At 47.7% G+C, this 17,126-nt stretch overlaps 1 protein-coding gene across 9 annotated transcripts in view; it reads right to left on the bottom strand.

Moving 5' to 3' along the window:
- BICRAL (BICRA like chromatin remodeling complex associated protein) overlaps positions 1-17,126 on the bottom strand; it is a 130,106-nt gene that overhangs the window by 43,643 nt on the left and 69,337 nt on the right. For all 9 annotated transcript variants that reach the window (XM_055136641.1, XM_055136642.1, XM_055136639.1 and 6 more), the window contains 3 exons: positions 4,669-4,714; positions 2,743-2,791; positions 2,588-2,656 (listed from right to left, as the gene is read on the bottom strand). In XM_055136641.1, coding sequence (XP_054992616.1) covers positions 2,588-2,656; positions 2,743-2,791; positions 4,669-4,709 — 159 coding nt within the window. In that variant the 5' untranslated portion in view covers positions 4,710-4,714. The remainder of the gene's footprint in view (positions 1-2,587; positions 2,657-2,742; positions 2,792-4,668; positions 4,715-17,126) is intronic.

Below are 17,126 nucleotides of genomic sequence, written 5' to 3'. Positions count from 1 at the left end.
TGATCCATGGCATCCCATATGGTCCCCACGCCTCACCAAGAGTGATCCCTGAGGGGCCGGAGTGACAGCACAGCAGGAAGGGCGTTTGCTGGGTTCGATTCCCAGCATCCCATATGGTCCCCTGAGCACTGCCAGGAGTAATTCCTGAGTGCAGAGCCAGCAGTAACCCCTGTGCATCGCTGGGTGTGACCCAAAAAGAAAAAAAAAGTGATCCCTGAGCACAGAGCCAGGACTAAACCTTGAGCACTGTTGAATGTGGACCCCAAACTGATAAAGAACAAAACACCCTAAAACCAAAATGAGAATATGGAATTAACAACATTATAAGTTAAAGTCAAGTGTATTTAATATAAGTGAAAATACTTAACACTATTGAAAAATACATTAAAAAATGGTTAAGGTAGCAACCATTTTCTACATTTTTAAATGTAAAAATTTAAATACCCAGTGATGCTCAGGGCTTACTCCTGGTTCTATGCTCAGGGATCATATTGACCTCCTGGCAGAGCCGAAGGGTCAATGTGTGGTGCTGGGGATTAAGCCCGTGTCAGCTACATGTACGGCAAGCACCTTACCCACTTTCCTATCTCTCTATCCCCTAAAATCTTTTTAAAATAAAAATTTTATTTATTTTGGTCGTTGGGCCACATCCAGTGGCACTCAGGGCTTACTCCTGGCTCAGCAGAGATCACACCTGGCAGTGCTCAGGGGACCCTTTGGGATGCTGAGGATCGAAGCAGGGTCGGCCGTGTGTAAGACAAGTGCCCTACCTGCTGTACTATCGCTCTGTACTACTTTAACGTACCCTTAGCACGTGGAGATTTCCTGTGTTATATGATCCGACACCTTATACTTCAACAGTTGAGAATCACGAACTCACAAGGATTTTCTAAATATTACTCCATTTTATAAAGTAAAGACACTAGTGTAAGTCCACATTTGCTGAGCATCCTACAAGTAGCTTCCAAGACTAGTCAACGACTCTTAAGTCATTCTATGAGGTAGTTCTGCAATTCTCCTGGTTTTATAAACAGGTAAAATAAGCCATTGTATCAGGGCAAGGGGCTGGAGCGATAGCACAGGGGTTGGGCTTTCGCCTTTCACGTGGTCAACCCGAGTTCGATCCCTCTGCTCCTCTCGGAGAGCCTGGCAAGCTACTAAGAGTATGGAGCCCGCATGGCAGAGCCTGGCAAGCTACCCGTGCATATTGGATATGCCAAAAACAGTAACAATAAGTCTCTCAATGAGAGACGTTACTGGTGCCCGCTCGAACAAATCGATGAGCAACGGGATGACAGTGACAGTGACAGTGACCAGGGCAAGAGGTTTGGGTCAAACCTGGTGGTGCTCAGGAGTCTCCCCTGGCTCTGTGCTCAAGTGTCACGCCCAGCAGAGCCCAGGAGTTCACATGGGGCAGGAGATTCAACCAGGGTTGGCTGCATGCAAGGCAGGTGCCTTAGTCCTTGTTAAGGTCAAGTCTCACGAGAAACTTGGTGACACACTTCAGGTTACTAGCTGGTGAGGGAAGGTACACATCTGGTCAGTCTCCTCCAGTCTACTGTAGAATAAGGCAGCTAACACAGTTACAGGAACATAGGCTTAAATGCAGTAATGCTATCACTTCGTCTAAGAAAAAAAAAGTCAGCTGTGACTTGTTGAGATGTTCTTGGAGCCTTAATAATATGAGCTCCTGGTGGCCTAAGTGAGGTGTGCTTCTAGTTGTGTAATGCTGGGCTAGTTCTGACCTGAGTTTTAATTTCCTCATCAATTAGACAGTAGTTCCAACAGAATATGCTTCATTGCATTATTAGAATGAATAAGTTAAATGTGTGAAACCCTCTAAGAATTACATAAGTATAAAATACTAAGAAGTTTACTACTACTTTCTTTTCCTGAAGAAAAAAATATCTAGAAAGTAGCTACAATTGAGAACAAGATCTTTGGGGCCTGAGTGACAGTACAGTGGGTAGGACGCTTGCCTTGCACCTGGCCGATCAATAGTGTGGCGAATCCAGGATTAATTGCTGAGGGCAGAGCCAGAAACAACCTGGGTATCGCTGGGGTGTGACACTCCCCCCCCCATAAAAAAGGAAAAAGATTGTTAAAACTTAGGTTAATGTGATTCAGAACATTATAATATGAACTGCAAATTCTCAGGTTATAGCATTTCTGAATCACTTTAGAAATAAAGTTGAAAGCTTGGGGAAACTGGCATATGTATCTCACAGAGGATGTCTTAACTGACAAAATGTAGAAATGGGGTCAGAGTGACACTACAACAGGTAGGATATTTACCTTGCACGTGGCCACCCAGAAGAGGTGTGGTCCTAGCATCCTATATGGTCCACCCAAGCACTGCCAAGAGTGATTCCTAAACCAGGAGTCAGACCCGAGTACTGTTGGGGGTGGCCCCAAAACCAAAAAACACCCCTTCCCCCAAAAGTAGAAATATCAACAGAATGCAGTACATTTTCCACAGGTATTCATCACAAAGATTCTTATCATAATACAAGGGCAAGTAAGCCTCAATTCATAAGGTATTGATGAGACAAACACTTGATCATCGCGGTCAGTTTCCAATACTCACACTAGAGTTGGCGAAAATTGAATTTGAATTGGCTGCAGAATATCCTGCATTAGTCAAGTCATCATTGCTCTGCAAAGGTACAAATTCAATAGTGATTACTAAGCTATAAAGGAGGATGTGCAATGTACATCTGTGATACTCTAAAAAGTACTTACAGATTTATTACTAGGTCCATGTAGAAAATAGTTCAATGCTTGTGGGTCTCTAGAAGACAAAAAAGGAAAACAAATAAATACACGACTTAGCGAGGGTTCACTTGGTTCACTTGGTTTCTCTCCCTATTTCAAAACAGTTTAATTAGTAGTACTGCCGAGATGTGACCTCCGCAGCTGCACCCGCGTGAATCCAGACCCAGCTGAGCCAACTACAACATGGACTGCTCCTAGCAGATTGTTTCCTGCCAGAGAACTAAGCTGCGACCCCATGCCCGCCCGGGAGGGGAAAGGTCTTTCTCTCTCGCGCCTGTCCCTTCCCGGGGATGAAGGGCGTGGGGACCGCCATATTATGACGACCACAGAAGGGATTTTACGACAAAAACTGCAGCAAAAGGGCGCGAGGGTGCTCTTGGGAAGGTGGGAGGCACCAGCCCCTCCCACCGCTGCTGAGATGTGACCCCGGGGGCCGCACATGTGTGCGGCCCCTCCGCAGCTGCACCCGAGTGAATCCAGACCCCGCTGAACCAACTACAACATGGACTGCTCCTAGCAGATTGTTTCCTGCCAGAGAACTAAGCTGCGACCCCAAGCCCGCCCGGGAGGGGAAAGGTATCTCTCTCTCTCTCTCTCTCTCTCTCTCTCTCTCTCTCTCTCTCTCTCTCTCTCTCTCTCCTGTCCCACTTGCAATGATCGAATATCCGGAAGAAATCTCCCTGGACTTAGTTGTTAAAATACAGAAATACAAAACTGCGCGGCCGCAGTAGCAACCTCATTTCTCTTCACAACAGGTCTGACTAGTGGGGTGCGCCTAATAATAATGGTGAGGTTTGTGTTGAAATATTGAATGTAACCAAAGTAAATAGAAAGTAAAGTGAAATTTATCAGTTACAAGGCGGGGTTGCGGGCTTGGGCGGATGGGAGGTGTACTGTGTTTTTTTTTTTTTTTGTCTTTGGTGGTGGGATATGGGCACTGTTGAAGGGATGATTTTTTCAGCATTGTATGACTAAGGCTTAAGCCTGAAAGCATTGTAATTTTCCACATGGTGATTTAATAAAATAAAATAAAAAAAAATAATTAGTAGTACTTCTGCTTTTGTTTTGGGCCACAGCTGGTGATGCTCCAGGGTCTACACGTGGCTCTGCACTCAGGAAGCACTCCTGCAGTGCTCAGGATAACATTTGGGATGCCAGGGATCGAACCAGGGTCAGCTGCAGGCAGGGCAAGCGCCCTACCCACTGTACTACTGCCCCGGCCCAGGCAGCTCTATATTTTATTCTTCTGATGCCATTCCATTTTATACCATCACTCATTAGTGCCTCTGGGAATTTGTTACAGTGTAAACTGAATAAATTATTACCTAATTATGATCTCTACATCAACTGACCCAGGTCTCTCTGTCTCCCTACTCTTTCTCTGATGATTTAATTTTTATTATTTATTTAGGTTTGGGGGCTACAGCCAGCAGTGCTCAGGCACCTCTAATAGCTCCCAGGGTAGGGACTGCTCCCTGTGGTGCTCCAGGGGATTGGGTGGCACCAGGGGTAAAATGCTGGCCTCCTGCATGTAAACCATGAGCTCACGTCCACTGGAGCCATCTCTCTGGGTCTATGGTGATCTGTGTTTAACTGAATAAAGAAAACAAACCAGTCTGGTATTTGTTTGTATGTTTGTTTTTGGGCTATATCAGGTGATGCTCAGGGATACTCCGTCTGGGCTCTGCACTCAGGAATCACTCCTGGTGGGCTCAGTGGATTATCTGGGGTGCTGTGGATTGAACCCAGCTTGGCTGTGTGCAAGCCAAATGCCTTATCCTTTGTGCTAAGGCTCCAGTCCCATCCCCGCTCTGTTGGAACTGGCTTCTTAGGTCAGCGGTGCTGCCAATCTCACACACTTGTTCTACCCTGAGTTTGGAAGGAGTCTCTTACCCAATAAGATCAAGGAGACACGAATCATCATCATCATCCATGACAACTAGAAGGAAAGAAAAACAAGAAAGCGTGACTTCAGCAATGCCGAGGAAAGCCAGCGGTGTGAGTGTGGCACAAAAATATCCCTTGTGCTTTCCCAGTAAACACTACACTGATGTGAGCCTTCTTCTAATTGGCTACTGAGTGTGACATCAAACACTGCTGGGGTCGTCGGTCTGATCAAGTATTTGATCAAGTATTCAGGCTTTTCCCGAACACAAATCCTTAACTTAGGAGCCAAACAGACAGGAAGACCAACCACCAGATATGCAGAGTCCCGCAGGGGCTGCAGGCTGGGCACGGTGACATCCTCAACATGTACAATGAATAAAGAGCGACGGGAAACATTTGTTTAGGAAACTCTCCCCTGGGTCCAGAGGTCTCTGAAGTCCGTGCCCGGCTGCTTCCTCTCATGCTGAGCTGGCGTTCTGGCCACATTTCGGCTCTCTTTAAAAAGGGAACAACAAACTCCAGCTCTCTCTCCTGCTCATGGCCAAAGGAGCCAGCAGAAGTCGCAGGCAGTACAGCTCCGGCCGCCCAACACGCTCCCATTTTCCTCCTTCTGCCACAGCACTGCCATCGGTTCAGTTCCAAATAACCTAGAGCCCAACGCTGTAATCTTTAAAGTAGATGATCTCAAGCCAAATTTGGCGCAGCCCCACTCGGGGCTCGGTGTGCTCCCTCTCTCCTCAGCCTCCGAGAGCACTGGGCCGGCGCACTGCGTGTGCAGAGCTGGTAACAGCCACACACTGTATAAGTTCCAAGAGCAGTTCTCCCCGGGCTCTCCCTCCCCCGAGATCCGGTCAACTTACACTAGTGATCCGGCACCTGGCAACCCGGCTTCGCACCCATTTCGAGCCATGCGTGGAATAATTTACATCACGGAATGCCCGGGCCAAGAGTTCTGGAGCCGTTGGAAAGGACAGTTGTGAACGGCAGTTGGACGCAGGAGTGAAACCCTGAAGAAAGGCCCAGCAGAGGGACACGCCCCATGAAGGTAGAAGGGATGCTTTCCACCGAGTGTTTCTGCTCCATTAAAACTGCCGTCTCGGCTCCCGTTTCCCCGAACTTCCCGTCTTAGCAAGTCGCAAGGCCCAACAAGTTTGACCTCGACTCGACTCCTGCTGTCTGGAAGGAAACTTGCTGTCCCCGGGAAGGGTCTGGGAGAGGTAAGTATCCTCTGAGTCCCCTGACTGGGGGATGGGGTTTCCTCCAGTGGCTGAATGACGCAAGCCATCACAATTGTCAGAGTGGAACTTCAGGGAGAGGACAGCCGAAGTGGGTGTTGGAGGAAGAAAGAGGGGGAATGCTGATCACAGGGTCGCCCTTATCCTACAACTGTGAGAGGGGCAGCTGGCAGAGAGGGCAGGACGATGTGGAGCTCCCAGGACCCACTAGCAGGCCCTGGGCACTACCTTGGCACGGCTTTGAGCGTGGGAAGGGAACAGGAAGGGGAAAAAGGTGAGAAAAGCAGCACACAGACTGAGAGTCCAAAAGTCTGGGTCAGGTCTCCCTTAAGCCCTGGCGGCATTTAAGCAGAACTGCCTTGGCCACCGCTCACTACGGCACACGGGCTGCTCCCCCAGACGTCACAATCCCCTGGAACAGCCGAGGCCTTGACGATGAACGATGGAGACTGTCAGAAGAAGGCCACAGTATCCTTTGTAAATCTATGTTTATTTACTTATTTTGTTGTTTGGGTCTCAGCGCTGGTGCTCAGGGCTTACTCTGCCTGAGCCCGGGGTCACTCCTGGCAAGCCTGAGGGGACCATCTGTGATGCAAGGCAAGCACTGTGCCCACTATACTTTCTCTCCATCCACCCAAACCTAATATATATTTGGGGTTCTAAGGTCATACCCGATGGTGGTCAGGGCTGGAACCATGTGGGATGCCAGGGACTGAACCCCAGTTGGCTGTGTGCAAGGAAAGAGCCCTGCCCACTGTACTATGGCTCCAGTCCCCCAAACATAGTTTGTCAAGAGTCTTAGAGTCCCTGGAACAAACGTGGCCCACTCCCATAACCAGCTCTGCTTCCCACGCGCCTCGTGACCAGCCCCCCCACTGTCGGCAGGGGAGGAGGCCTGGGTGCTAATAAGCCACATGGCCACTGCTCCCAGGTGACACGGTCATGCCACCCAGGCCTTCACGCACAGGGCACAGGTGCTCCCCCCATTCAGAGTGGCAGGCCAGCTGATGACATGGGACAGACGTGCACAGACACCGCTTCCCTGCAACCCCCAGGAGCCCAGCCTGCTCAGACACACTCCGCAGGAGTGGGGGTGCCTCCCTCCCATAGCACTGGGCCGGTGCCTCCAGCCCTGCTAGAACTCTGGGAGCCTTTACGGTCAGGAGGACCTTGGGAGTTCTACTGCTTTTTGTTTGTTTTCTGTTTTGGGGCCACACCCTGCGATGCTCAAGGGTTACTCTGAGTAGCTCTGCACTAAGGAGTCGCCTCTGGTGGTGCTTGGAGGACCAAACAGGATGCCCAGGATTGAACCTGGGTCAGCTGTGTGCAAGGCAAGCACCCTACCCACTGTACTATCTCTTCGGCCCCGAGAGGTCTACTTTTTTTTTTTTTTTTGGCTTTTTGGGTCACACCTGGCTATGCTCAGAGGTTACTCCTGGCTCTGCACTCAGGAATTACTCCTGGTGGTGCTCGGGGGACCATATTCGGATGCTGGGAATCAAACCCGGGTCGGCCACGTGAAAGGTAAATGCCCTACCCGCTGAATGATTGCTCCAGTCTCCAGAGGTCTACTTTTTAAACGAACAAGTTTCTGTATGTCTTGTATGTGGGACTCAAAGGTTCACGGTGAGGTAGCAATGAAGGTCAAAAGGAAACATAATGGGACAACTGAGTCACACAATTGAGTTGTGGGGCGGGGGTGGGGGGAAGATGCTGGGGGCAGGAGATGGGTGCGCTGTGAAGGGTAAGGTTTTGGAACTGTCTCCATGAGAAAACATGATTAATAGTATTGTAAACAAATGAGATAGAACAAAAAAAGGGACGCATTCTTTTCTGACTTTAAGCAGTTTCAAATTAAAAAAATTCAGTTTTAATAGAGCCTAATCCTATAGTTACTCTTCCTTTATCAGAGTTGTTGTATAGACAATGATTCTACTTTTTTTGGGGGGTGGAGGGGAAGGAGCAGCAGTCTGGCCACAGCCAGTGGTGTTTAGGGGTTACTCCTGAATCAGTGTTCGGGGTCACTCCTGAGGGTGCTCAGGGGACCTGTGGTGCTGGGGATCAGGCCTGGCTCCTATAAGCAAAGCATGTGCTCCAGCATGTTGAGTTTTCCCTCAGGACCACAGGGAATGACTGATTTTCAACTAAAAAGGCAAGCTGAGACAGCTTTCACAAAACTCAAAAACACGAGTTTAGTTTCTTAGTTTTGGGGCGGCACCCAGTGGTACTCAAGGGCTTACCCCTGGCTCTGCACTCAGGAATCATTCCTGGCAGGCTCGGGACCATCTGGGGTGCCGGGGATCAACCGGGGCCAGTGCCATGCAAGGCAAATGCCCCACGCACAGTGCTATCCATATGGCCCCTGTTTCTTAAAGGTAACCACTGTGGAAACACTAAATGGACCTCTGGTAATACATAAATTTTTCTTTTTTGTGTTTCAGGGGAAATCTAGGGGTACTGGGGGACCAGTGTCGGGGACTGAGCCTAATCTGCATGCAAAGCATATGTGTTCGGCCTGTTGAGCCACCCTTTCAACCTCAAGAGATGAGTTCCGAGAAAGATTAAAAACTATTTCCTAGACGAACACAACAAAGCATGACACTCCCCTCAGTAAAAAGAGTGTATGACAGGATTTGCCGATAGTTCTCACAGAATGCTGATGAGCACAACATTCAGAAGGCACTGCCCCAACACCTGACTTTACCCTCAAACACAGAAAGCAAGAGGCCAGGGGCTGGCTAATGACTGGAGTGCCTGCTTCGCATGTGGCAATCCTGGCTTTGACCTGGGCACTGGATAGAGGCTCGAAGCGACCGCCAAGCACTGAGTCAGCAGTAGCTCCAGAGTGCTGCTGGGTATCGCCCCAAACCACCACAATAATAGTAAAAACAGAAATAGACATTTAAATTTTTTTATTATTTTTTTTCTTTTTGGGTCACACCTGGTGATGCTCAGGGCTTACTCCTGGCTCTGCACTCAGGAATTACTCCTGGTGGTGCTCAGGGGACCATATGGGATGCTGGGAATTGAACCCGGGTCGGCTGTGTGCAAGGCAAACACCCTACCCGCTGTGCTATCGCTCCAGCCCCAGTAAGACATTTCATTTATTTATTTATTTATTTATTTATTTATTTATTTATTTATCCCCAGTAAGACATTTTTAAAATGAAGAAATCACTTTGGCCCCATAGACTGACAAATTTAATGACAACTCCCACCCTCCCAAAAAAAACCCTGTACAATTAAAGACAAAAAAAAAGTAGACTTTAAAAAATCACAAAGGAGGGCCGGAGCGATAGCACAGCGGGTAGGGCGTTTGCCTTGCATGCGGCCGACCCGGGTTCGATCCCCGGCATCCCATATGGTCCCCCAAGTACCGCCAGGAGTAATTCCTGAGTGCAGAGCCAGGAGTAACCCCTGAGCATCGCTGGGTGTGACCCAAAAAGCAAAAAAAAAAAAAAAAAAAAATCACAAAGGAGGGGGCACGTGCCTTGAATGCAGACAACCAGGCCTCAAATCCCTGACACTTTATATGATCCCGTGAGCACCACCAGGAGAGATCTTTTAGTGCAGAGCCAGCTGTAAGCCCTGAGCACCAAACAATGTGTCTCCAAAAACAAAAACAGAAACAGAAACAAAATCACAAAGTATTTTTCTATCTAATACATGAAGAATTCTGATTAAGAAAAAAGCTATTCACTCTGCAGAAAAACAAAGGATCAGAAAAATCTCTTCCTGAAACAAGACAGATAAGAGCTGGAGCGATAGACAAAGACTGGAGCGGTAGCACAGCAGGTAGGGCGTTTGCCTTGCACGAGGCCGCCTGGGTTCGATTCCCAGCATCCCGTAGGGTCCCCTGAGCACCGCCAGGAGTAATTCCTGAGTGCATGAGCCAGGAGTAACCCCTGTACATCGCCAGGTGTGACCCAAAAAGCAAAAAACAAAAAATACAAAACAAAACAAAAACCAAGATAGACAAGAAGCCCTTAAATCTGTAAAAATAACTTCATAAGGTCAGAGAGATAGGAGATAAGGTGTTGCCTTGCATGCAGTCGACCTGGGTTCAATCCCTGGGACCCCATATGATCCCTGCCAGGAGTGAGCACAGAGCCAGGAATAATCTCTGAGCACTGCTGGGTATTGCCTTCAAAACAACAATGAAACAGAACCAAAAAAACCCCAATAACAATAAAAACAAAATAATATCCATCTAGTGCAGCATTACTGGTTTCAGCAAGTTTGTAAAAGCCCCTGTGCCATGGGCAGGGGTTTCAGGTTTCTCTTAGGGGCTGGGGGTGGAAGTTAATGAAAAGGATGTGGAAAGAAATTAATTATACCCTTGAAAAGGGTTAATCTGGTAGTAAATTATAGCTCAAAAAAATTTTTTTAAACCATAGACATCCAGAAGGAGAGAGTGAGTGGGTCATGGTTTGGCCAGTTCGGGATCTGACACGGCCATTCATAATTCTGCACGGTCAGAGGAAGAAGCAAGGTGCAAAGGGTGTGTGTGACGGACTCGCTGAGTGTGCAAGACCATGTCCACATGTGCTTGTCAACCAGGTACTGTCTGGGTAACCCCATAAAACAAGCTGCTTCTCAGTACCCACTCCTCACTTGGAGGTCTACCGTAAGAATAAATACAGCAGCTGGAGAGACAGTCGACCACACGTCTGTATGCAGGAAGCCCCGGTTCAACCCTCAGCACTGCACGGTCTCCCGGGCACCATCACAGAGACTCCCCACACAACCCCGATTACAGAGCGGGGAGTAGCTCCTGAGCCCGACTGGCTGCGACCCCAAAGCTAAGGAAACCAGGGAGAGGGTGACCCTAGAAGCTCCAGAGCCTTGAGTCAGGCTCACGCTACTTAACCATGTGTACCAATAACTTATACCCAGGGCTGGTGAGGCCCAAAGTACATGCCTGGCACAGGTGAGGCCCCGGAACTGATCCCTCGAACTGTGTGAGCCCGAAGCACCAACGGGAATCGGGGTCCTGGTGGTCCTCAGCAGGGCTCACACTGGGAAGCAGTGTATCGCCAGACCAGCTTCTTTAAGCTTTTTAAAGTGTTGGCTCTGTCTTTGAGATGTCACTCTCACCAGGCATATAGTCCTAGAGTAATCGAAGGTACTTTTTTCAGTCTTTTAAAAGGAGACTCCCCACACAACCCCAATTACAGAGCTACACTGGTTTTGCTACACTGTTTTTGCTTATACTATAGCAAAGAGAAATCAGCAAGAATCCCTATTTTTTTCCTTTTGTACCTATGTCTTCTCCCACCTCTGATGCACTGGACAGACCCTCTGCCCGACTGCCCAAGTAGCACTAGGAGTGGCCCAAGACCCCCTGAGCATTGCTTAGAAGGTCCCACACACTAATAATAATCGATGTCAGACAAAGAAATAGGGGCTGGAGAGACAGCACAGAGAGAAAGGAACTTATATTGCACGCAGCTGATGAGTTCAATCCCTGGTACCCCATACAGTCTCCCGGGTACTGCCAGGAATGGGTCCCTGAGCACAAGTGGATGTGGCACCCAGACGAAAACCAAACAAACATCATTCAGATGAAAGATTTCAAAGACCCCCCCCAAATATATATATATATATATATATATATATATATATATTTCTTCTTTGGGTTACTCCTGGCTCTGCAGCCAGGAATTCCTCCTGGCAGTGCTCAGGAGATGCTGGGGATTAATCCCGGTTGGCTACATGCAAGGCAAATGCCCTCCCTGCTGTACTATTGCTCCATCCCCAAGACCCCCAAGGTAGAGATGAGGATATACTGGTGGAGGGTGTGTGTGTGTGAATCAATTCCTGAGCCCCAGTCATGAGGAGTATGTGCCCTACTGTAGGATAACATAGCCTCAGGTAGTTTAGGTTTATTGGGTTACTCCCATTACAGTGCTCCTATTCCTCTTTGTTTATTTGTAGCTTCTTTTTTAGTGTTCTGTTGACTTGTAAATAATGTTGTTCTCTTCTCCTTGAGTCCTTTGCATAGTTTATTCAGAGCAAGTCCTTTTTGTATGGACACAGGAAGACTTAACAAATGTTATGCTTTTGTAACCTGGGAGTCATTTGACTCTACATGGTATTTTCCTCCAGGGCATCTGTTCTCTTGACCTAAGCCTCAGCTGCCCTTACTTCCTAGCATCCCCAAGGCAGGGACGAGAAGGACCCAGGGCAAGCAGTGAGTTGTGTGCTATCCTGGCATCGAGATGGGCCTGGCCAAAGGGCCTAATAATGCTTAACTATAAGTTAAGAGCTTGATCATGGACAAATGCTGTCATGATCCAAACAGTGATAACTAGATTAGGACCCTGCTAGGGTGAGGAATGATTAATCTGGCCTGAGTGCTGTGGTCAGAGCCTGTGGCAAGATGTTGCCAGGAGAGCTGCCTTGCAAGCCTCAATGTATCCCTTGCTATGTCCATACAAAAATAACTAGTATTAAGATGTTAATAAGTTCCTGGACTAAAGAAAAGAAAAAAACCTTAAGAGTGAGGAAGGGCTTTGGAATGCCCTGCCCTCAGGAAGGGCTTTCTTATGTTGATTTTGCTACCTGGCTGGGTGTAGCCTAGAGGGCAAGGTGGGAGAGAAAAGGAGGAGGAGACAGAGAAGCCAGGGAGAAGTGGCAGTTGATCCAGAGAGAGGCCGGAGCTGGGAGTGTGGGAGATGAGAAAGATGGAAGATTGAATAAACAGCAACCAGCTTGGTCCTCGTTCTTCCTCCGCCTTTCCTTGACCACCGGCCGTCCCAATCCAGTCCACACACTGCGGTTCCAGGACACCGAACGCGGGCGGTGAGACAGAGCCGTCCGGAGAGCCCGCGGGTGCACTCGCCCCTCGGCAAGCCTTAGTTTTCTACACCCTACCACTGAGCCACATCCCCCTATTCCCCCAGCCCCACCCCTGCCAGAAGAGAGAAGGAAGATGACAAGTTATTAAAATGTCTTCTTAGGGGCTGGAGCACAGGGAGTAGGGTGTTTGCCTTGCATGCGGCCGACCCGGGTTCGATTCCCAGCATCCCATATGGTCCCCTGAGCACTGCCAGGAGTAATCCTGAGTGAATGAGCCAGGAGTAACCCCTGAGCATCGCTGGCTGTGACCCCCTCCCAAAAAAAGAAAAGTCTTTTTAGTGGGCTGGAGAAATAGTACGGAGGTAAGGCACTTGCCTTGCGTGCAGCTGACCCCAGTTTGATCCCTGGCATTACATGGTCTTCTCCGCCGTCACTCTCTGACTCCTGGCTCTGCACACAGGGATCACTCTTGGGAGGCCTCAGGGGACCGTACTGAGTGCCTGGGATTAAATCTGAGTCAGCAGCATGCAAAAGAAGTGATTTATTTGCTGTACTCTTTCCCCAGCCCTACAAAAAATTTTTTTGTTCTTTCCTTCATATGCTTCTATTTTCTTTTCCTAAAAACATATGAAAATGATGACTAATAAATTAAAATTTTATTTTTTTGCTTATTTTTTTGGGGGGGTTACACCCGCCGATGCACAGAAGTTACTCCTGGCTCTGCACTCAGGGGTTACTCCTGGCGGTGCTCAGGGGACCATATGGGATGCTGGGAATCGAATATGGGTCAGCTGCATGCAAGGCAAATGCCCTACCCGCTATGCTATCGCTCCAGCCCCAATAAATTAAAACTTTAAAAGACAACCATCAGTCAGTATTAGAGGCTCTCTTACCAACATACAAAAAATTAATTTGGTACAGTATCAGTTCATGCCATAATTTATAATAATTTACAGACAGAGATTTCTCTAAAAGGCATTTAGGTTAGTAGAGAACATGGAAGAATTTTTTCTAAGCAGTCATACTATGGAATGGTAATATGTATTCTCTGTACTGAAAGTAATAATAAGCTGTAGCTTTTTACATTTTTATCCTTACATTTACAAGTTTCAATTCATTCTGTTAAGGCAATCCAGATTTCTATCTGGTTTCATTTTTCTTATTCCTAAATATTTCCTCTAGTTATTATTTGGGGCAGGGGTGGGGGTGGGCAGTATAGATGTGAGATGTGTTGCTATGAACAATGTCAGTTTCTATAAGCTTCTATATGGATTTTTTTTTTTTTTTTTTTGCTTTTGGGCCACCCTGGTTGTGCTCAGAGGTTACTCCTGGCTCTGCACTGAGAAACTGCTCCTGGCAGTGCCTGGGGACCAGACGGGATGCTGGGGATTGAACCCAGGTCTGCCACATGCAAGGCAAATTGCCTTACCTGCTGTACTATCACTCCAGCCCAGGTTTTGTATGTCTTTTTAAGTGTCTGTCTTTGGACTATCACTCTCACCAGGAATGTAAGTATAGATTGGAGTATTTTTCTTTCAGTCCTTTAAAAGGTATCACCACAGTTTTTGCTTACACTATTTCAGAGAAGTCAGCTAGAATACCTAGCTTCTTTTTGTACGGATGTCTTCTCCCACAGCTGGTGCATTAAAGATTTTTCCCATGATGATTGAATTTAAGTAACTTGATTATGATATCTTACCATAGTTTGCTTTGTTTAGTTGGTTTATTATTTTTTTAAATGCTGCTATTATTTCAGGCTCACAAACAAAACCTCCAGGTTCTATAGACTTACAGTTTTCCTCCAATTTAGAAAACTGTGATCCAATGCTTCTTTATTTTTCCCTTTTTTCTCCTCAGGAAACCCACTTACATGGCAGGATGAGGCTGCTGGAAGTTGGCCCACAGCTGACTAATGTTCTCTTTGTCCTTTTCTGCCTTTTCTCTCTGGGTTTTCTTTTCAGATGGTCTCTATCGCTATGTGTTGTGCGTACTAATCCTTTCTTCTATGTTCTTTAATCTGCTTTTAATCTCATCCAATGTATCCTTATCTCCAAACTTTATAGCTTCCAGCTCAAGATGTTTCATCTTTTATGTATCTTCCACGCCTTTAGGATCTATGGTCACTCTTCTTGAGCTTCTGAAAAATAGGGATAACTTTTTAATGTCCTGCTCTACTAATTCTATCACTGGGATCATTTCTGGCTGGTTTTCTTCCCCTCACTGTGGCCTGTGTTTTCCTGCTTCTCTGAAGGCCTGGTAACTCTCCATTGGATACCTCATACCATTTTTTTTTGTTTTGCTTTTTGGGTCAGACCTGGCGATGCACAGGGGTTACTCCTGGCTCATGCACTCAGGAATTACTCCTGGCAGTGCTCGGGGGAACCATATGGGTTGCTGAGGATCGAACCGGGTCGGTGGCGTGCAAGGCAAATGCCCAACCAGCTAGCTGTGTCATCACTTCAGCCCCAGATACCTTATACTATTGAGCACTGAGACTTTTCTGCTGTTGCTCTTACAGGAACCTGCTTTGTGTCGGCGACAGTCTCCTGTGAAGAGCTGCTCTGGGGGCTTGTGAAGTCTGCTGCCCCACGCAGGGCTTGCCCGCCCGGCTAACACCCTCCTTTCCAGCACGTTACTGCATGTCCCTTGAAGCACAGGAATTTCTGAATTCCAGCAGGGGGACAGAAACTGTTCCCTGCCCTGTTGGAGCCCAAAGGTCATTTCCTTGATCACTTGCCAGTGGCTCTTCCCAGGGACTGATCAATCTCCTTCCACGCGGGTTCCTGGCTGCAGAGCTCAGAGATATGGCAGCTGCCAAGGACGCTCAGAAGCATCACCAGACTCCGTCTGGGTGCCTGCTCGCCAATCAAGAGCCCAGCACCTCTCTCCCCACAGTCAGCTGGGGCATCATGGGGCTTAACTCACTTGTTTCCATTTCTCTACGGCCACGGCCTCCGGCCGCCTGGGAGTCAATGTGAAGAACCATGTTTACACATGTGGACAGCTGCGTTGCAATTTGTGTCAATGAAGCCACATCTCAGTGTGAGCCACTGGTGGTAAGTGCCGGCAACAGCGTCAACAAGCCTGAGGGGCTGGGCAAGGGCGTAGTGGTGGAGCACTTGCCACACGAGGCCGTGGGTTAAAGCCCTGACACCACAAAACAGAGCAAAAACCCCAAATGTTGTTTGACATATTTTATTCTCATTTTCAACTTAGAAAAATATTTTAAACTATAGCTATTTTAAAACTTTTTTGGGCAGAAAGATAAGTACAACCCCATTAATTCATCTTGACTGGAAAGTTTTGTTTGGATTTTTAAAAATTTTTTCTTTTCTGATTTGCGGGCCACCCCCACTGGTGCGTAGGGCTCACTCCTGGTGGAGCTCAGGAGGTGGCAGGACTGGTGGCTGCACCCAGGCCACTGTGTGCAAGGCATGCACCCTGCTGTACTAGACCTGTGGGTCCCAAGAACTTAATTTCAGAAGAGAAACAGAAGAGAAAGATTGTATTCACCACAACACAATGTGAAAGCTAGAGGTTTTGGCAGCCAAATGCCTTTTTTTTTTTTTAAGTTTATAAAGCTTGCCTTTTAATAACTTGCAAAATTCCTCAAAATTTAACAACTGTCTTTTTCTTTTTCTTTTTTTTAATAATTTATTGATTTTTTAATTAGTGAGTCACAGTGAGGGTACAGTTACAGATTCACACATTTTCGTGCTTGTTTTACCCTCATGCAATGTTAAGAGCCCATCCCTCTACCAATGTCCATTCTCCACCACTTATGAACCCAGTATCCCTCCCACCCCCATCCCATCCCCCCACCCCACTCCGCCTCTGTGGCAGAGTATTCCAATTTGTTCTCTCTCTCTCTCCTTCTGGGTGTTGTGGTTTGCAATAGCGGTATTGAGTGGCCATCGTGTTCAGTCTCTAGTCTACTTTCAGCGTGCATCTCCCTCCCTGCTCAGGATTTCCAATCACAGCCAAATGCCTTTTTAGGTGATTCCACTGAGTTTTTGTGGAAGAATAATAGCATTCTGCTAAAACATTACTAGATTTTCACAATTATACCCACTTACAATGAAAGGAAGCTGTCAGACTCATTCTGGATTAACTCTGGGTTTTTCAGAGATTATTCACGCTAGCTTTTTTTTTGGGTCACACCCGGCAATGCTTAGGGGTTACTCCTGGCTCTGCACTCAGAAGTCATTACTGGCGGTGCTTGGGGGACCCTATGGGATGCTGGGAATCGAATCCGGGTTGGCTGCGTGCAAGGCAAACGCCCTACCCGCTGTGCTATCTCTCCAGCCCCAAGGGCGTTTGCCTTACATGCAGCTGACCTGGGTTCAATTCCTCCGCCTCTCTGGGAGAGCCCGGCAAGCTACTGAGAGTATCTCGCCCGCACGGCAGAGCCTGGCAAGCTACCCGTGG

The sequence above is a fragment of the Sorex araneus genome, chromosome 4, assembly GCF_027595985.1.
Source record: "Sorex araneus isolate mSorAra2 chromosome 4, mSorAra2.pri, whole genome shotgun sequence".
In the NCBI taxonomy this organism is placed as follows: Eukaryota; Metazoa; Chordata; class Mammalia; order Eulipotyphla; family Soricidae; genus Sorex; species Sorex araneus.
The sequence above is the reverse complement of the archived record's forward strand: the minus strand, read 5'-3'. Positions and strand labels throughout refer to the sequence as shown.